The sequence below is a fragment of the Littorina saxatilis genome, linkage group LG1, assembly GCF_037325665.1.
Source record: "Littorina saxatilis isolate snail1 linkage group LG1, US_GU_Lsax_2.0, whole genome shotgun sequence".
Taxonomy (NCBI): domain Eukaryota; kingdom Metazoa; phylum Mollusca; class Gastropoda; order Littorinimorpha; family Littorinidae; genus Littorina; species Littorina saxatilis.
The window spans coordinates 55,253,202-55,275,588 of NC_090245.1; the positions used below are offsets into that span (position 1 = coordinate 55,253,202).

Below are 22,387 nucleotides of genomic sequence, written 5' to 3' on the forward strand. Positions count from 1 at the left end.
CGTAATCATCCTTTTTACACGTTGCTATGGTAGCGTCAGACACTGCAAATGAGGGGAAGGAGGGGGTGGGGGTGGTAGTGTATGAGGAGACAGAAGCCGGGTATGTGTGTGTGTGTGTTTTGTGTGTGTGTGTTTGTGCGTGCGTGCGCGCATGGCGGTGCGGGGCGGGGCGGGGCGGGGCGGGGGGCAGTGTGTATGGAAAATTATTGGTTAGTACGAACAATAGCAAGAGGAGGGGGGGGGGGGGGGGGGGTGGTGGAGAGGAAGGAGAGAACTTATGGCCAGTGGAAGAGGAATTGTTTCGTTTGCAAGCGAGATTCTTCTTTGGTAAGTGAACAAGCCGAGACAAAAACAAAGTGTCACAGAGGGCTGTATTATGCATTTGGGATAAAACAGATTGTTTTATTAGGTTTAAAATACATTTCAGAGGCTTTTTCTAAACAGAGGGTATATTTCCGGCACTATCCCGAGTAGAAATCAGAAACAACAACCAAAACTTAGTCGTGTTAAAATAGAAACAAACACGTTACGAAGGAAACAAACACAGAATGTTTATTTGATTACTCCAGTCCACAGGAGTACGAAACCATTTGTTATGTTCAGTTCAACAACATCAATAAAACTTGCGACAGCTTTTTTGCTTAGTTCCCTTCTGATTTGTCTTAATTTGTGTCAATTAAAGATTATGAACGTTTTCGTCCCTTGAAAATTATGACTACAAACTCAGAGATCGATAATCACAGAATCAACATTCCTGTCTTTCTGTCTCCGATCAAAATGATGAATGTGTAAAACGTCCGAAATGAACATTAATTAACACCGTTTTACTTTCTAACTCCACAAAAACTGATGACATTACTTACATAAATCGACGATCATTGCGTGAAAAGAGAACAATGTAGTCATTTCCTTTCACACAATACATGTAATAATACAACATAAAAACATAGTAAACCAAAAACAACAGGTCGAACAGAATGATATAATGCATGTCAAATCAGCACCGAATGCTATGCGAGTTATAATGTTTAAAAGCTCTCTCTCCTTTCCTCTCGCAATCACTCATTCTCTTGGGGGAAAACCAGTAACGCCACTATTGTACAGCCCCTATACCCGCACAGTCCAGGCGCCGCCCAACTAAAAGTGATTTCTCATCCTTCTCACAAATAAAAATGTGTCTTTTTTTCGCAGCAAAAGATCACAGAATAACAAATGCGAACAGCACTAAACTCAACACATTTAAAACATCACCGTACAAGCACAGGACTTAACAATGATATGGAGTGATATGGGGTTTTCAGAGGCCGTTCTATATACGATCAAGCTTTTCAGTTGACCTGAACAAAATCTGACCTGGCAAGTTATTTCTTTCTCAAATGCAATCAGCCAGTTCACAGTTCATGACAAGTATTTAGAATAAAACACATTATCCATTTCTTTTCCAGGAACAACGGCCAACAATGCGGTTAGAGATAATAACACGCTCATATCACAGACTGTTCACATGGTTCATTGTCATTTCCTGGCTTTGCTTTGTACAACAGTGTCATTAAAGAATAGGAACTCTACAGAGGCAATCATCTTTGATATCACTCGATAACATTTCATTACTCTTCTTAAAAGGCAGAGTAAGCCTCCCGTAAACCATCACAGATACGGTCAGGCTTTTACACACAGTACAAACACCCTTTCATTTAAATACTCACCAATTGAGAACATCCTAGGTGCCCTCCGTAAAGAGCGAACAATTTTCAAAGAATTTATTTTTGCGTGGTTTATCTTACCCCTGAGCCATCGTGAACCCGTGTGATCCAGTTTTCCCTTTTCACAATGCAGTCGTCATAGTTAGTCATTTGAATGCGACTCGACGTGAGCTTATCTACAATAGCACGTTTTTTTTATGCACGAAACAACGGCTGTGGTTCACAAGAACTCTAGCGTTGGCTTTTGACTGTTGAGAGGAACGGCGATTTGCACTGATAAACCGGCCGTCGTCTGCTACGACCCTTGCGTGACCCTGCTTCCGGGCTTTTCTTTTTTTAAACTTTCACAACTTCGAATTGTTCTGATCTTGTCTTGATGAAAAACGAATTCTTTTATGATTAAAGAATGTTTGTGTAACAAGCTGTCAATTTATTATTTAGATTTTAAAAGTTAGGTCTAGCGCAAAAACGAGGCGCCGTTGTTGTTAACGGAACAAGTCTACGAAAATAAATTCTTGGAAAATGTCTCACGCTCGACAGAAAGCAGCCAGGATGTTCCCGTTCGGTGAGCGTTCAAATGGAAGTATGCTTGTACTGTATTTAGACGCTCGGGGAGCTCTGTGATGGTTTACGGGAGGCTTGCTGTGCCTTTAAAATCTGAACTTAGAACGAGAGCGGAAACCCTTGATGTAAGCTGAAACCGTATGCTTCTCGGGACTGTTATTTCATTATAGCTGTACACTAAGTAAGTTAAGTTGTGGTAGCGTGCATTCAGTTACGATTTTAACCTCTATATTGTCTTTACAGTAACGCCCAACAGTTACTGTTATCAAGACAAGAACAATAAATCAAAACCCGGATATACAACGGAGTATACTCATATGCTGGCAACTATCCTCATAATCTGCCAGACGCTTTGACGCTTTGACACTTTATTGTCATTAGCTAATAAAAGCCTTATAGACAAGGTAAAACAACAATTTCTGCATCATTCATAAAAGGGGTAAAAGGACGAATGAACAAAACATTAATAACTTTCTTTCTTTCTTTATTTGGTGTTTAACGTCGTTTTCAACCGTTCAAGGTTATATCGCGACGGGGAAAGGGGGGGGATGGGATAGAGCCACTTGTTAATTGTTTCTTGTTCACAAAAGCACTAATCAAAAAATTGCTCCAGGGGCTTGCAACGTAGTACAATATATGACCTTACTGGGAGAACGCAAGTTTCCAGTACAAAGGACTTAACATTTATTAATAACAACAAAAACATAGCAAACTAGTTTATGAGTACGAACAAACAAACACACCGACACGAAAGCCATAGGTAAACAAAAATATCTAAGACTAAGGGTAAAAAGCAAGGTATAGTATGTACACACAAAGGAAAATACTGATCCAACAGTTAACACACACTCATAAAACCAATCAATCTGCAGAAAACAGGAGTGGTGCCTGGAGATTATGTAATTCTGACAATTCCATTACTCACGTCGGTGTAAAACTGGAGCGCCTGTGTTAATAAATAGGTAAGCTTATCTAAACCCAATTTGTTTAGTTTTCAAACATAGAGGAATAAGGGGATGACGTCATCAGTCGTGGATATTCTCTATCACAGACACATAGCATTTATAAAACAAAACAACTTCTGCTCGTGACCCTGTTCACAGTTTATTTTTAAAAGGCCTGGAGGAACTACGGAAAAACACGAGATACTGAACAACACCAGGATTTTGGGGAAAGAATGCAATGAGGAAAAATAACTGATCATTTAACATTAGTGACGGAAAAGGAACACGATACAAAACAAAATATGCTACGAGGTTTGAAGTTTCATGACCACTGGTGTTTCCGTATCACACAGGATAAAACATTCCAGACGGCGTATCAAAAGCACAGCCCTGGAATTACAATTTAAAAGTACTTCGAACCAGAAATAATGAAATAATGATCGCAATCTTTCAACCACCAGCACCATAGTTTTCTTCGTTTATCACTGTGAGTAAAATCTCATTCGACAACCATTCAGCGCCATTTTCACATCAAGTTCTCAATGAGCGTGGGAATTAATTTTCATCGCTAACAGTAACAGTGATTCGTACACCATAAGCATTTCACGATAGGCCGTACAACCATCTATTGCCAACCGTACTTTTGACGTGTGTGTCGAGTGATATTTACCAAACAACTTCCTGCGCCTTCTTTTAACCAAGAGTATAAAAAAAAAAGCCATTTATTGATGATATTTTCAAAATACATTGCAAGATAATGTTAAACATCAACAAGACTATCCCATTCTGAACTGAGCAAGCACACTTATCAGTGTTTCCTGGCATTATGCTTCTGTAGTGAGTTTACCTAGAGCCACAGACAGGCGACATTCTTCCACACATTTCTTGTTTGTTTTAATCATAACGTTCTTTTGTTCTATCTAACTCAATGATCAGTGCGTCATGGATCAAAACTGTCAACAATAAAATAATAATAAGTTACCTGCTATTTGCCAATCACACCTCCGTTCTTGATTCATCAGTGAACAAAACTGATTATAAGTTAAGTGACTCCCAACAAAAGTACATTTGCACTGTTTTCTGACGATGTCACCATCACCTGAATTCGTAAGTTAGATGACAATTGGAGTCTTAAACGGTTCTTTTACGCACTTATCCACTCGCCATAACAAATACAATGAAGAGTGTGTCAACTTGTGATATGTAAACGATTAATGTAAGTCCACTGAATGTGTAACTGTTCAGGATCTGACGGTGTCTCCGTTTCGCCCGGAATTATTTATAGGGGTGTTTATTGATGGTAAAAGTCTTGATGAATCTTTGATGAGCGTACGTGTACACTGTACACAAACAGTTACGAGAATCTCACTGATCCTTCAGTTTGTAATACAGGTCAGTAAGCGGGGTTGTCCCCTGAAGATTATTTACTGCACACATTCGCATATGCTCGCATTACACATTTTCACAAGTTTTCCAAACATGGTCCCCGTTGAGAATTTTGTAGCTGTACAGGTCTCCTATGCACTTCCGCTGGTGACTGTCCTCACCTGCTTAAGTTCACAAAGCGAGATTCACTTTCATACCGGCTGTACAAGTGTGAAAGTGTTAACTGGTAATGAATAATGGTGATCTGAACACGGCATGACCAGTCTCTCAGGAGCGATGACTGTTGGGGGAATAAAAAAAAGAAACAGAAGCAAACACCATCGATGATTCCCAGATGTCGAGATGAAGAGTATCTCAGGCATGCCATCCACTGATTTAGATAGATATTTAACAACTCGGTGATACATCTCAGTTAGTGATAGACCTAAAATGCGACCACTCTCTCGAGCGTTGTTGTACGGTCATGGCCCAGCTAACCTCATTCTCACAGTTTGATAAACCTCAAAATGCGACCACTCTCTCAAGCGCTCTTGCCCGTTAGTGATGATCCCACTCTCTCAAGATTCTCACTGTCAAGTTGAGAGATCTCAAAATGCGACCACTCTCTCGAGCGCTATTGCCCGTTAGTGATGATCCCGCTGTCCTCATTCTCACTGTTGGAGAAAGGCGTGTGGACGTCAAACTTGACGCTGGAGTCCACTCGGTCCGTGTCCAGCTCGTCCCCGCTGGACAAACCGTCATCCGTGTCATGCTCGCTGAACAGCAGGTGGTCCTCTTCGTCCACCGAGTGGTCACTGGGCTTGGGCCAGGTCCAGCAGATGTTGTTGCACTTGTGCTTGGCGAAGATGGCGCGCATCCCGCTGGGCCCCTTATCCGTCAGGCCGAACAGCTTGTGGATGGAGTGCATGCATGGCGTGGTCAGCTTGTAACCCTCCTTGTCCACGTGGATGCCCTGCCAGACAGAACACGCCGAGTTGGTCATACATTTGTAAACATCACTGGCTAAAAGTACACCGGTGTAAAAAAAACAACCACCCAACCAAGTAGACTTATTTTTGTTTTTAGCAATTGTTTAATAAAAAGACCCAAAAATACTGTACTCACATGTTGAACGAAGACGATACAAAACACACAAAAACCTAGGGTGGAAACGTCGAACATTAATTGTGAGTACAGTATTTATTTTTTTATTTTTTGTATGTCTCTCTCTCACGTGCAGACACCAGTGTTCTGCAATTGTTTAAGTGAATTGGCCGGTATGTAGGAGTCGAGGTTAGAGACTCCCTCAATGCAGTTTATTCTGACCAAAAGTATCTAAACTCGACTCCGTAATGCTTGCCCTGGTGAATACAACCCATACAGGTTTTCAGTCAAGGGGGTTGTTGTACTGCTTTTACACAGAATAATACGCAATGCCATGGTCATACCCCTTGTGCTATAAAACGCAACAAGGAAAGCATGGATGACAATTATACGAAATTAAAAAGAGAGAACAGCGATTTGAGAAATACACCCTTGATGCTGGGATTCTGGTTGACAGATCGATTTTTAACTGTTAGACTGTTCAATTGAGCACAGTCACAGTGGATCAGTTCGGGCCAACGAGAGACGCATCAAGGACTGAGACAATGTTATTATAAAAATGCTTAGAACAGAACAAAGACACGTTTGAAATACAAAGGCAGCAGACGCAAAGTGATGAGTCACAATGACATGCAAATGTCAAGCTCCATTAACAGTCGCCGACATGACATTTTCCTTCCATACGTACGTTCTTCATTTCTTTCCCCTGCAGGAATGTAGGCCTTTGCTATGTCTAGAGACCTTTACCAGGAGACACGGGTGTGTCGCTGTATACTTAGCGGCGTTAGTACATTTACACCAATCTACCCATGCAAATGAAAATATGTTCCTCTGTAACAAGCGATGAGGGGTGGGAGGTGTCGTACTGTGCATGTAGCCTAGGTCTGCATATATTTCTACGAAACAAATGTGTTCACTACAGACAACAACAAAAAACCAGACAGACAAACAGAAAAAAACGACAAACAAGCAGATAGACAGATAGACAGGCAGACAGGCAGACAGAAAGACAGACAAACACAGACAGAAGCAGAGACAGAGTCCACGCCACAAACCCCTCCCCCCAAAAACATCTTCAACAAAAAATTCCCATATAGACCGGCGACGATGACGTCGATCATGATGTCAGCAATGGATGACGTACCTGTAGGCCACACATGACGAAGTTTTGTCCTGACTCGAGGTAGGTGAAGTGAACAAAGGCATCTAGTGATGTGGGATCCTTCCCCGCTCGCTCCCCGTTCTTTTTTATGAACACCTCGAACTGGAAAAGAACAAGAACCGTCATCATCATCATCGTCGTCGTCTCTCATTATCGACGTCGTCATCATCATCATCATCATCATCATCATCATCATCATCATCATCATCATCATCATCATCATCATCATCATAAGAGAGAGAGAGAGAGAATTGAATTGAATTGAATTGAATTGAACTTTATTTAACAAGGATTAAGATTTAAGGCTACGCCTTTTCTTACAATCTGTCCTTGGGACGCACAGATACACAATGATAAAATTAAAACATTAAAAATTAAAAAGTTAACCAACAAAAGGAGGTCGGAAAACTTCAGCACGTGATGATAAAGATGACGATGACGATGATGATGAAGATGAGGCATGAAGAGCATACATACATGTGGTTATTCATAAAATCAAATGCATACTATGCAGGTAATTATAAGTACAAGCTGGTAGCAATCAAACATGTAGCAATAGTACAACAAAAATATGTTCAGAATATACAATGCACAGCATATCTTTGACGTAATACTAAGTGTGGCAAATCAAAAAAAAGAGAGAGAGAGAGAGAGAGAGAGAGAGAGAGAGAGAGAGAGAGAGAGAGAGAGAGAGAGAGAGAGAGAGAGAGAGAGAGAAATGGAAAATTTCCTAGATAAATTTTCATTTAATTAATATACTTACCCGAATCACATTAGCATTGAGTCACCTGAGATGCTTATCACTGAAAAACGCTTACCCGGCTAAAATTTTTAAAGGGAAGCAACCCATCACCAAAACGAAAGTGAAAGTAGCTTTGGTAATGGGCCAGCACACTGGGAGTTACCTCCCATACGGGAGTGTGCCACGTCACTTCCTCTAGGAACACGTGCCTATCTCATACGGTCTTAGAAAAACTTAAAACCATACGCGGGGCAGGTGGGAGGGAATACAGTATGTGATTCGGGTAAGTATATTAATTAAATGAAAATTTATCTAGGAAATTTTCCATTAAATAACATATTCTTACTCCGAATCACATTAGCAGATAACATCAACAAGGCGGTGGGCTAGAAATGAATCAAAACTCACCATCAAGTTCTGGACAGGAACTGGCCTGCTGCTATGAGCACTGGAAGGCCTCTGAAGCCATCCTGTCAAAGAGCCGAGACGTCCCGAAGATAAAAGTTTAAGAAAACATCTTCAGAACGCCAAAACGTAGTTGTCAGCACCTCCTCTAGACATCTGGGGATGCCCACGCCCTCATATCATGGGCTCGGGCCGAGTCAAGTGGCAAGGAGGGCATGACCCCCCCCCCTCTTTGTGCGACTCCACTCATAAGCTTGCTTAATGAGCGAGTACACCCACCGGGCCAACGATACCTTCGACAAACCTTACTCGCGCCTAGAAAAGGGCGAGATAAACAGCAACTTCTGAGAACTAGACCGAAACAGCTGAGTCCGGGCTAAGTACAGACAAAGAGCCCTCACAGGGCAATTGACCAAATCAAGGTCATCCGGGGCCAAACGCGCTGATCAGAGCCTTGACTCTAACCAGCGGAGAGGCCTGCCCCGGAGACTGAATCTTGGCCAGGAAATCGGGCCGGAAACGCAAAGATGCGAAACCGTCCGACTCAAAGGAGATATCTCCAGGCTGACCCAACAACCACGGAAGGGTCGCAGACTGGAACCATCCCTGCAAAGGGATGAGGGCGTCCCAGTCCACCAGAGGAGAGTCCACAAACGGCTTCAGCGCGAACTGAAGCGGACGTTTGTGGACCCGGCCCAGTGAAACCAGAAGAGCCATAGACTCCATCTGCCCCAAGATGGAGGCGAGCGAGCGGATGGAAGCCATCAGGAGAGGTAAAGTGGAGCGAATCTGGGCTTGGAGCTTGTCCACCCTTCTCTGAGAAGGCTGGACAGTCCAAGCGACCGTGTCGAAAGACATCCCCAGATAAGTGAATGTCTGTGACGGGGTCAGCTCCGACTTTACCCGGTTGATCGAGAACCCCAACGAGTTGGATTCTCGAAGAACCGTCAGGGTATCCTGCGAACAGCCGCTCTGGGACTGGTTCATGATGAGCCAGTCGTCCAGATAAGCCCGCAGACGGATACCCTGGGACCTCACCAGTGCACAGACCTGTCTCACCACCATGGTGAAAATCCATGGTGCGAGAGACAGCCCGAAAGGGAGTGCGCGAAACTGGTAGATCTGATCTCCCCACCGGAAACGAAGCCATTTCCGGTCGGCCGGATGCATAAGAATGTGAAAGTATGCGTCCGTGAGATCGATCGAGGTCACCCAGTCTCCTGGGCGGAGAGAGTCTCGGACAGAGGCTGGCGTCTCCATCTTGAATTTTATCTCCCTCAAGAAAGTATTGAGGAGAGATAAATCCAACACGGGACGCCATCCTCCTGATGCTTTGGGAACAGCGAACAGACGCCCGTAAAATCCCAGGGAGCTGTGGACCCGAACTCTCTCCACCGCGCCCTTCTGCTCCAGGGAGGCAATTTCCGACTGCAAGACGGAACGTGCTTCCTGCGAGAAGGGGGGCTTGAACCGCGGAGGCACTCGGGTAAGAGGCGCCTTTTCCTCCCGCCAGAGTAGACGGAAGCCCGATCTCACCACTCCCACAATCCATTGGCTGTCTACTACCGACATCCAACGAGAAAGTGCCCGGGAGGGGCCTCCCGCCATCACCAAGGTGGAGGGCGGGAGGGAGGTGAGATCGGGAGCGCTTCATTGGGGGTGTGGCTTACTTCCAGAGCCGCCACGCCCCCTCCCCGATGCCGTCCTCTTCTTCCCACCACGAGCGGCCGGCGGAGCCTGCCGCTTTTGAGCTGGCTTGGGGTTAGACGATGTCTGAGCCTGCTTCTGTTTAGAAGGCTGAGACTGTTTCACCCCCTTCAGAGTGTAGTCAAGGAACTGACTGTCGTTGTTTGACTGAATCTCCTTCTGTCTGGCATCCATTGCCAGCGGACAGAAGCGAGATTCCTCTGAGACAGGGGAGACTCTCCAGGTCTCCCTAGTAGCCAGCTCCGTGAACTGGGACTGCGAGAGGAAGAGATCCCTCCTACAGAGGACCGCTTGGGAGAACTGTAGGGAGGAAAGACGCAATTGCTCCTCCTTGACCTTGGCCAAGGTGGTCAAAAAGGGCAGAGACATCGTCCGCATATTGTTCTTCACTGAGAGTGAAAGGAACCAGCGAATCGATCGATGACCGAGACAGAGTTCGAACAAGAGTTTCTGCAACGGAGGACAGTTCGATCTGCCGACGTCCAACCTCCTCAGCAGAGAGGAGGAAGCCTCAGAAACCGGCAGAACCGGATCATACTTGATCGGTTTAGCCAGAAGAGGCAGCAATTCCCGGAGAACCGGAAGGGTAGCCCTAGGGAGTGCAAAAGACACCAGCCAGCTCTGGCTCTGAGTGGACAAGCTAAGCTTCCTATTGCCCGTAGGCACAAAGGAAGAGGCTTGAGAAGCCGACGCCACCCACTGCTGAGCTGATACCGGAACTGGACCAAAAGGAAGCAGTAACGGAACAGGCACTGGCCGAATACCACTCCCCGCATGTGCTGGACGAACCAGCGAATGCAAAAGTTGGTAAGCCACTGACGGAGACTCGGCGAACCGGCAGGAAGAAACATCCTCCTGTGCCGGCCGGAAGTCCGCCATGGCCGAAGGAACGAACGGAGCGGAAGAGTCCGCAGCCACCACCCCTTCGGGGAAAAAACGAGACGCTACTTCCACCGCGATGTCAAGAACAGACTTGAGCTTCGACGGAAACACGCCCCGAGACCCCTCGTTGACCCCTGATGGAGCATCAGAATAGTCACACATGGAGCCATGACCAAAACCCAGTTCCGGAAGCAGAAGCATGCCCTGGCAAACCGGAAACCGGAAATGCCTGTGCACAAACATCATCCTGCAACCCAGAACCTTGTGAAGGTAAGGGTAGGCAGGACGACCATCCGTAAAAAAAACCCCGGAGCTGGATGAGCTGACGTCACTCCCTCATCCGAGTGGAGTGATGCCTGCTCAAGCCTAGGCACTAAAAGGCCGGAAGGCGTACGCTGGAATCCACCCTCTGGTATCCGGAAGGAAGCACCAGAAGAGGAAGCAGCATGTCCGGCCGAAGCCGGAAGTGTAGCCGACGAAACCGCGGAATGCGGAATTGAAGACTGCCCTGGTTGACTTCGAGATCCGGAAGGACCGGAAAATCAGTGAATACTCCATACTGACGCAGCCGCCGTAGCGTGCCTGCGTGGACGGATCATCACTTCTGGCGAGTGCCGGTAGTGTAGCCGACAGAACCGCGCAATGCGGAAGCGAAGGCTGCACTGAAACCAAAAACACCAGTTCCGGAAGCAGAAGCATGCCCTGGCAAACCGGAAACCGGAAATGCCTGTACACGAACATCATCCTGCAGCCCAGAACCTTGTGAAGGTAAAGGGTAGGCAGGACGACCATCCGCAAAAACCGGAGCTGGATGAGCTGACGTCACTCCCCCATCAGAGTGGAGTGATGCCTGCTCAAGCCTAGGCACTAACTGGCCGGAAGGCGTACGCTGGAATCCACCCACTGGTATCCGGAAGGAAGCACCAGAAGAGGAAGCAGCGTGTCCGGCCGAAACCGGAAGTGTAGCCGTCGAAACCGCGCAATGCGGAAGTGAAGGCTGCACTGGTTGACTTCGTGATCCGGAAGGACCGGAAGTCAGTGAATACTCCATCCTGCCGCGACCGCCTTAGCGTGCCGGAGCGGACGGATCATCACTTCCGGCAAGTGCCGGTAGTGTAGCCGACGAAACCGCGCAATGCGGAAGCGAAGGCTGCACTGGTTGACTTCGCGATCCGGAAGGACCGGAAGTCAGTGAATACTCCATCCTGCCGCGACCGCCTTAGCGTGCCGGAGCGGACGGATCATCACTTCCGGCAAGTGCCGGAAATGCGGCAGCCGAAACCGACTGCCGCAGCTGTTCGATCAAATCCGGGGCCTCGTAGGTTATCGCCGGAAATGAAAGATCAGCATGGTATCGGTCGTGACCCGATGCGAAAGAGCTGTCTCCCGAGAGAGAACGTCCAGGCGCCTCACGAGGGCTATCGGACCAGCTCTGCTTACCAGCCGCAGCTGAAGAGGGAGGACGCTGCTCCAAACCGGAAATGGACGGCAAAGACACGGAAGCCAACTCCCGGACGTCACTGCCAGATGCCGGAAACGCCAAACAACTGGCGACGGAACGCTGGAACTCTGCTTGCACCAAGCTGCGGATTCCCGGAACCAGTGTCTAAAACAGAAAGGAACCAACGCACCCTGCACAGGTGCTAACAACGAGGACGAAGTCTCCGTAGTAGAGAACCGGAGCAGACGTAACCATAGCGCTAGGCGCCACAAAAGATAGCAGAAGTAGTAACAGCGCTAGGCGCCGAAAAAGGTACAGACAACAAATAGTTACGTTCTTGGTCTGTACAAGTAAAACTGCTAAAGAAGAAGCCTAAGGCTTAAAATTTCCCCATGGGGTCTGACTTGCCACAGCGGTTGTCTGAATCAGACATGCTGTCAAATCCATGTAAACAACACGAAAACATTTTACTGAACGTAAGTCTAAACGACTGAAAACTCAGTAAAAAAAACACACACTTTCGCGTCAACAAAATACGATAGCTACACTTGCCCAACAAAAACAGAGGCACGTAAAGCTACAAACAAAGTCACACGAGCTAGAAAACTAACTCACACCACAAAATGGCGAAACACGCAAGTAACTGACACACAAGTCAACAACGCGTGGCAACGCGAAAAAATTTACTGAAACGTAAGTCTAAACGACTGAAGACACAGTAAACACGCACTCTTTCGCGTCAACAAAATACGATAGCTATACTTGCCCAACAAAAACAGAGGCACGTAGAGCTACAAACAAAGTCACACGAGCTAGAGAACAAACTCACACAACAAAATGGCGAAACACGCAAGTAACTGACACACAAGTCAACGACGCGTGACAACGCGAAAAAATTTACTGACACGTAAGTCTAAACGACTGAACACAGTAAACACACACTCTTTCGCGTCAACAAAATACTATAGCTACACTTGCCCAACATAGAAAGGGGCACGCAGAGCTACGAGCAAAGTCATACGAGCTAGCTAACTAACTCACACAACAAAATGGCTAAACACGCAAGTCACTGACACACAAGTCCGCAAAAAACGGACAACGTACAGCAACGAAAACAGCGCAAACAACCAACAACAAACGGGAACGAGCTCACCAAACTGTAGGCAAGGCGAGCAGAAAAGCTGGGTAACGTGGCCGGCGGGTGTCACTCAAACACACAAGGTCGGCCACAGAGCGTCAAAAAGTGAACCGTCCTCTCCGAGGTGAAAAGAACGTATGAGATAGGCACGTGTTCCTAGAGGAAGTGACGTGGCACACTCCCGTATGGGAGGTAACTCCCAGTGTGCTGGCCCATTACCAAAGCTACTTTCACTTTCGTTTTGGTGATGGGTTGCTTCCCTTTAAAAATTTTAGCCGGGTAAGCGTTTTTCAGTGATAAGCATCTCAGGTGACTCAATGCTAATGTGATTCGGAGTAAGAATATGTTATTTAATGGAGAGTTAATTGTTTCAATTGTTTTATTTTGTTCTCGGACTATTATCATATCTTGCACTGCCACCCATCTTTAAACATAAATTTCACCAGGACGTAAACATATCTTGTCAGCAGTATGAAAGTCATTCGTGGAATTAAAAAAAAAGTTATGGCCATAAAAATGCAATGTTTACATGGAACATCTGCATGTCATGTGTTTCCTCTTCACATCATTCACACCATAGGTATTATGATCTTATTTGATAATGATGTACTTCTTTTCACACCTATTCAATCGGACCAAGAAGTAGCGGCCCTTGACACGAAACTGTGCTTGCGAAGGACTGAGAGGGTTGTTGACACTACCACAGAGTTTCACCACACTCTTTGGAATATTCACTTTGTTCGAATTGGAAGGTGTGTCGCTGACAAAACTTTCTCGGTTATAAAGTAATTCCGTGACAACCTTCATTAACAAGTGCATGTGAGTGCTTTAAAGAGCCACTGAGTTTGACTTTTCTCACGGCCCAAGTGGCCGTAATCATAAACGTTGATAACGTGCTCGACTGTAAAATAATAAAACTAAGAAGAAAAAAACTGAAAAATAGAAGAAAAACTCTGTGTGCATGTCCTGGTTTCAACGCTTAAAAGCCCTTTCCGTCTTTGACCTTATATCCTAAATCAGAATCAGTTCAAAACCAAGCACAACATTGTTTAGGAAAACAAACACAAAGAAAAAATTAAAAAAATCGTTGAGAAAACGCTATCCCTATGTCATCTTTTCCACGTTTCGCACCCTTTCCAGCCTTTTAACTGTCCCGAACAAGAATTAGTTAATAAGCAAAGCCAGAACCAGTCCGTTTACCTTGTGTTCTAAGTCTTCCAGGAGATTCTCCTCAATCAGTACCCATTCCTGTTTGTCCAAGTGTCGACTGTGACGAAACAGGTATTCACCCATTCCGAATCGCTCCACTGTTGACTTGAGGGGAAGAGTGAATTTAATCTGCACAAAAAGAAGAATAGCATAAAGTATTGGAAAAAGTATACCCGACGCATTCTAAATGAGACCAAAGGTGCACACTTGGAATAAATTGTGATAAACATCATTCACATAAACACCTAATATGTTTGCGCATAAGAGCTCACACACACACACACACACACACACACCCTCCCTCCCTCTCTCTCTCATTCTCTCTCTCTATCTCTCTCTCTCTATCTCTCTCTCTATCTCTCTCTCTATCTCTCTCACTATCTCTCTCTCTCTATCTCTCTCTATCTCTCTATCTCTATCTCTATCTCTCTATCTCTCTCTCTCTATCTCTCTCTCTCTCTCTCTCTCTCATTCTCTCTCTATTTCTCTCTCTCTCTCTGCAGGTAACATACGTATACAGAAAAGTACACCCTTTTTTCAATAGCCAACTCTTACTGAGCACAAAAAAAGCAATTTAAACGAACAATCTGTCTAACTGTATGCGTAGGCAGTATTCATCTATTAGGCTATTTGCGACTTTGTCAAACACCTTGGGCATAAAGAATAATCTGAAAACATTCAATTGTTCGCTTAACGACAACCTGTCATCATCACACTATCGTTCAATGTGTAAATAATGTCCCCAAGTAATTTTGCTAAGACGAGCGTTCTGTAGTAATGATCAAAAACAAAGCTATTTCAGCGAAATTTCTATTTGATCAAACTCGTCTGGTATAAGGCCAAAAAAAATAATAGGTGTGGTTACGGTAACATAGCAAAAAAAAATAGGGTAGGAAGGTAGGCAATCTTTTTTTTTTAAAACTTTTTTTTCTAATGTGTACAAATTAAACCTACTTGACAGGGAAATAAGTGTGCGACTCGGGCGCTTTCGCTATCATTGCGTTTTCTGCACTCGTTTTCTTGGTTTTTGTTTTTGTTTTTTTTTGACAAATGTAATAAAAAGTTATAGGTTCGGCCCCTAAAAATAGGGTAGGTCGGGTTACCGTAACCACACCTATTTTTTTTTAGGCCTAGATAGAATATCTCTCTCTCTCTCTCTCTCTCTCTCTCTCTCTCTCTCTGCACCCTCTCACTCTCTCTCTCTCTCTCTCTCTCTCTCTCTCTCTCTCTCTCTCTCTCTCTCTCTCTCTCTCTCTCTCTCTCTCTGCAGATAACAATCATAATATACAGAAGAATACACTCTCTTGCCAATTTCCAATTTTCGCTGAACACAAACAAAGCAATTTAAACTAAAAATGTGTCTGTCAAGTTACTGAATGAATGCGTAGGCAGTATTCATCTATCATGTGTGACTCTCTCAACCACCTTGGGCATAACGAAAGATAAGAATACATGTTATTGTCCGTTATATAACAACCTGTCATCACACAGTCATTCCACTTGCAATTATTATCTCAAGGAGATTTTGCAAACACAAGCGTTCTTTACTGGTCAGAAACACAGCCATTTCAGCGAACTTTCCCTTTGTTCAAACAAAGGCGGAACCGGCCCAAGATGCTTGCTCTCTCTCTGTCTCTCTCTCTGTCTTTCTCTGTCTCCTCTGTCTCTCTTTCTCTGTCTCCTCGGTCTCTCTTTCTCTCTCTCTCTCTGTCTCTCCCCCTCTCTCTCTTTCCCTCTCTCCCATGCGCAGGTCACACATGTTAGACAGGTGCGAGCCGTTGACTTGACGTACGTGTCGATCAAAGGCACCGAAAGCTATCGAGCCTGACTCGCTTTCATCATGTGAGGCACTACAGGCAAAGAGGGTATAGAAGCTGAGAAATCTCAGCTTCTACCGTCTTTGCTACAGTGGGGTGTCTCGAGCAATCAATAAGTCAATCAATCAATCAATCAATATGAAGCTTATATAGCGCGTATTCCGTGGGTACAGTTCTAAGCGCTTGTCGAAGAGTTGTCAACACAGGACTAACAAAGAAACTAACATCTTCAGACGGACACGAACCCTATCACACACTAGCAAACCCTGGTAAACAAACAACTGTTTAACAACAATGTACACATCAATAGCTAGGTCAAACAAAATAATATTAAGCACAAAGAAAACACCTCTCACAATGACATGACAATGACATGTTTTTAAAAAATCTCATCAGGGGTCTTCTTTTCCCTCTGACACATGCAGCTACACAAGTAGCAAATAGTCGTCCAGCAAGCTCTTTTCTCTTTCCCCTCTCACACAGCTAAGCAACACGCAAAATGTCGTTAAGATCGTACGCTATTTACTTTAACAGTGCATGGTCGTGAATTTTTGATGATTCTATTCACCACATCGATACGACTTCAATGGAATAGGCGAGGTGGACTCACATGATAACCATGCCTGTTCAGCTATTAACTCTTAAAGAACGGTGAATACAAGAAGCCGGAGACCTCTAGGTACGAAACAAGCTTAGACACAGGACCTCGTCGTAGGTATACAAACCACGTTGGCGAAGGGTTGCTTTAGTACCCCAAAGTCCTGACGGTTAAGTTTAGCTAGTGTCCTGAGAATGACCATGACAAAGACCATCAAGGTAATCTTTTCTACAGGTGTCTTTTTCTCGGCCCCATGCTAGAAGAGTCTCTCTTTACAAATCAACCAAAGACATTCCTAGACACATTTCTCAGAACCAACAACAACAAAAGCGACAGATGAACAAGCTTGACTACTTTACCAGCTAAAATGAAATTGCTCCTAGTATACCAACTGATATGTAATTCATTCTAGCCTACTAGTTGAGATGAATGTACGTCTCAAGGTCAAACAAAGTTACAAACAAATGAACGATTTATTTATTTTTATTGTTTATTTATTTGGTGTTTAACGTCGTTTTCAACCGTTCAAGGTTAACAAATGAACGAGCTTGTTTATCGATCTCATGTCTATGAATAATTACATCTGAGGCTGACCTGGGGAACAAACGAGTAAGCCCTTTCTGCGGTCAGTCAGTCTGTTTTTCTGTATCGTTCAAAGACTGAGAAACAGATGTACAAGAAACGAATCGGCTGAACTTTGTATCATAAAGTTGTGATTGATATTATTGTGATTGGATATTATCGTGATTGATATTATGGTGGCTTTTGCTCAGCTAATCTGAAATTGCTTATGAAAGTCACAAAGAGCACAAACATACCAACCAAGCTTTTCTTTTATCGACCTCACGCCCATACATAAGTCTATTACAGTAGGACAGTGAGGAATGCAGTAAACAGTCACATGAGTGAACACGTGAAACTGATAGGTCACCAACAACAACAATGACTAAGGCATCGATTCGCGTGACATGGAATGTCACAACTGTCATAATCAATCTACAAAGCTAAACTCCACGTGCAAATGAAAGATGGACAAAAAACGTACGATTCTAAAAAATATTGACAGTTTACACTGCTCAGTTTTGACAGAAAGTTTCACAATAATTATGCGCAGTAAAACATTTTTTAGTATGCATTGAACTCTACAGCTGCTGTCCTACATGCCAACCGGCATAACGGGCAGTAAGTAAGAACTCTACGGCATGGTAACAGCGTTTCAGCGAGGAAATGTATGGCAGAAAAGTTGAGAGCTCTACATTTCACTTTACAGGCTTTGCTACTAGTTTAACATAATACGGCCTTAAAAGCGAAACTGATTAAAAAAATAAAATAAAATAGAAATTGGAAAAAAAAAGTAACTCGATCTGCCGTTTTTCATTTTGACGGCGCTGAAGTAGTTCAGTCGTATCAAGTTATTCTTCATGGGTCATCCCAGTTGACACACTTGTTGACTAGAAAAAAGAATTAATTAGAAAAAAACCCACAGTAAACACCAAGTTCCAAAGACTTTCGGGCCACGCCCTTCTTCAGTGAAATGAATGTAAGCAAACAATGACGTAAAATTCTTGATTAAAAAAGAAAAAAAAATCGTCATGTCAAAAAAGGATTAGACAGATGTCAAAACAGACTTTTAAAAGGAAGGACCGAATGACATTTCTGACAGAGTAAAAAACAACCTGTGGATGTGCCAGACTCGTGGACGCGCAGAAGTAGGCCCTACACATATGACTGCGTAGACACACACCGGCAGACAGACAATCGGGCACACAAACTGACACACACTTTCTCACTCTCTTTCTCTCTCTCTCAGAGCTCCTTTCAGTCTGATCTCTCTCTCTCTGTCTCTCTCTCTGTCTCTCTCTCTCTGTCTCTCTGTGACTCTTGGCCTCTCTTTTTCTATCTCCCTCTCACTCACTCGCCCCCCCTCTCTCTCCCTCTCTTTGTGAATCCTGGCCTCTCTCTCTCTCTCTCTCTCTCTCTCTCTCTCTCTCCTGGCATATTTCTCTCTGTCTCTCCCCCTCTCTCTCTTTCTGTGACTCCTGATCTCTCTCTCTCTCTCTCTCTCTCTCTCTCTCTCTCTCTCTCTCTCTCTCTCTCCGACTCCTGGCCCTGTAAAAGAAAGGCAACATTAGGTGCACATTCCAAGGTTGATTGTCACCCACTCAAAAAGGGTGCAGCTTGCAAATCATCGTACCTGGGGGGAGACTGAGGTTACAAAAATATCGCGTGACAATCAACATAGGAAACGGAGAGGCGTGAAGAATCCATTTGCACAGTGACACACCCATCACGATGAATTTAAATGCACACATTCGCACAAGTAACACTTTGCCCCCCCCCCCCTCTTTTTCACCGGCCTTATCTTTCTATACGTAGGACAATTAGTGTGCACCCGATTTCACGCATACACACATCTGAGCGCGCGCACACACACGCACGCACAAATACCTTGAACATACACACGTGCGCACGCAGACACGCTCTCCCTCTCTCTCTATCTCTCACCCACAAACACACACGCACACACACACACACACATTCACATTCACATACACCGACACACACACACATTAATTACGCCCACACCCAAAATAACAGAGAATTTGAAACGTAACGGGAAAAAAAAGTCACCCGACTCGTACACTCCAACCCATACAAGCGCAGATGGCGCTATTACGCATTACAGTATATGATTCAGCACAAATTCAAGGTCTTTCGCCCTAAAACAGGTCAGGTTAACACAAGGCTCATTCACACCATGTGACAAATGAGGTCATTGTTGTTTACACTCGCACTTGGTACTTTGTATGGATTTGTGTTGACGTGTCTGTTTCTGAGAATTGTTGATCTACCATTGCAATGCCTTCTTGCTTCTGGGAATATCTGCCAAACAAACGTAAGATCGTGTGTAAAATGTTAAATGTGGCGTGACACAGCTTCCACTGAGGTGCAGTCGAGAAGGGAGAAGACTTCGAACCTGTCTCCATCCACTATCACCGTTTTCAGAACTTTCAATGTTTTAAACAGAAAATGATAAAACGTAGAAATAGTACCTCTAGTCTCATATGAAGTACTCCGCTCGCTCTGGAAGCTAATGCATCCTGTCAGTTGTCTTTGTCTTTTTCAGCTTGGGGTGTGTGTGCGTGCGCGCGTGTACGTGCAAGTGAGTGCATGCGTACATGAGTGCGTGTGTGTGTGTGTGAGAGAGAGACAGAGAGACAGAGAGAGAGAGCGTGCGTGCGCGCTTGCGTGTGTGTGTGTGTTTCTTTTATGTCTGTCTTTGATTGTTTTAATGTTGATAGATGATAGAAATAGCTTCCAACCCCATTTGTTCACACTATTATCATTTGCATCCAAATTAACTTGATGGCCGAAAGCCCCTATAAAAGGCCAAGAACTGACAATACCTGAGCCATGAAACTACGTGGTGCCAGGGATAAACGGCGTGTGGTCTGCAATATTCATCGTGAATCTATTAAACTCTAGCCCGCATAAATATATATCAAACAAACAGCAGGAACCTTTCTGCGCGTGTATTTTGTCTTTGTTGGTGCTTTGTCCTGTGGTTACTTCTATCGTTGTTGGCGCAGCACTCAATTTGAAGTCACGTACAATAGAACGAGCACGTACATCAACGAAAGACAGCGACCGATAGACCAACAGACAGAGGTATACACAAGCACACTCACAATAATTATTCTCACTCTTTCTCTGTTCTGTCTGTCTGTCTGTCTGTCTGTTCTGTCTGTCTGTCTGTCTGTCTGTCTGTCTGTCTGTCTGTCACACACACACTCTCTCTCTCTCTCTCTCTCTCTCTCTCTCTCTCTCTCTCTCTCTCTCTCTCTCTCTCTCTCTCTCTCTCTCTCTTTCGCTTCTACGCTCGTCCACTGACAAAGTCACACAACGACGATGAAATAAAAAGTTAATAACCAGTAATGCACAAAATCCCTTCACACTGCAGTTGTATTCATCAGACAAGAAATAAAAACAGAAATCGCCAGTCTGTTTTGTACTGATAATAATAGTACGTACAAAAGCTCCTTGAAGCAAGTGGCACGCTTTCACATGGTCGACGTCACGTAAAAATAATTAACAATATCCCACATATCTGATTCACTTGACACAGATATTCAATATCGCCGTTTAATATCTGACGGTGGAGTATACTTCCTACCAAGTGAAACGATCTCAAGGACTATCATCTCAGAGTAATTTGTTCCTATCGTTGCCACTACATGATAAATTATTGTATTTTGTGTAAACTAATTTAACAAAGGACAGAGAAGAAGTGCTTACGCATATACCCTACCTCCCTCCCTCTATCTCGCTCTCTCTGTCTCTCTCTCTCTCTCACACACACACACACACACGCACGCACACCGCACTTGCAAGCTGGGTTGCAAGGAGATCAGCAATGACGTCAATGGCGCACAAAAATCCTAATGACTCCAGCCGCTCAAACTTGAATAGGCACACATGTTAACAACAGACCGGCGAGAACTGTAAACAGGCACAACCCATAGTTCAGACACAGTGGCGGTATAGAATATTAATTTCAGAAAGAAAAGAAGAGAAAAGTAAGTAGGCAGAAAATAATCAAATTATTTCACAAAGAAAACACAGCACAATACACAACGAAACGAAACTAAAATGAAGACGGAGTAAACCTTCAAATGTCGCAATACATTTAACCCTAGTTTCGACGCCATGAAACTTCCGTTCCGTCTGTCTATGTGCTGGAATAGTTTGCAAAATTGTGTTTGGTGTGTATAGGGCCTTTGGTGTTCTTCCTTCTATCTTCCCACCTGGTGCGTTTTGATGTTTATTCAAGTGCATCTCTTGCATAACACTTCAGGGCGTATAGCCTGACATTATCGTTTTCCTGTTTTATTGTTCTTTTCTATTTGCACATTTTTGTATTTGTCGTCTTCATCTTTGTTCGTATTATGGAGTACGGTTTTTCCTGTCTTTAGTGGGTGTTCAAATCTTAGAAACTAATATTCATATAGCTGATTTAACTAAAATGTCAAAAACGAACTGACCTTGATTATTCCAATTTCAGTTCACTACCTTAAAAGGCGAACACACACACACACACACACACACACACACACACACACACACACACACACACACACACACACTCACTTAAAAACACACACACACACACACACATACACACAGACACACACACACATGCAGACACACCGAGACCTACGCACTAGCACAGAAGAAACAATGAAGTAACACTTAAAACTCGTTAAAACTCCCATCACTATGGCTCAGTTGAAGCTCTTCGCCTAATCACCAACTTCATCTCCCACCTGTTAAAAAATGGCAAAGCAAAAACGTTCCACGCTTTTTCTTTCTTTTCTACAGTTCAGCTGTCACTTGTTGCTTCTACGTGTTATTTTTAGCTGTGTGCGAGTACACCTCCGTACACAAAGGTCAAATATTGACTAAAGAAAATCCCACTTCATTTTGTGGAAAATAATGCAGCAGTTTTCAGAGAGCGAATATATATGCTTAGAAACTAAGATCTACGGGTACATGACAGCTTCAATTGTTTTTGTTTATAAATATATACATTATTATGTAAATATTTC

General features: G+C 44.2%; 1 protein-coding gene across 2 annotated transcripts in view; it reads right to left on the reverse strand.

Moving 5' to 3' along the window:
• Window positions 1–362: 362 nt before the first annotated feature.
• Window positions 363–22,387, reverse strand: part of LOC138974364 (alpha-protein kinase 1-like) — a 48,945-nt gene continuing 26,920 nt past the window's right edge. For both annotated transcript variants that reach the window (XM_070347083.1, XM_070347091.1), the window contains exons 3-5: window positions 14,358–14,495; window positions 6,825–6,944; window positions 363–5,549 (exon numbers count right to left, since the gene is read on the reverse strand). In XM_070347083.1, the coding sequence (XP_070203184.1) occupies window positions 5,211–5,549; window positions 6,825–6,944; window positions 14,358–14,495 (597 nt within the window). In that variant the 3' untranslated portion in view covers window positions 363–5,210. The remainder of the gene's footprint in view (window positions 5,550–6,824; window positions 6,945–14,357; window positions 14,496–22,387) is intronic.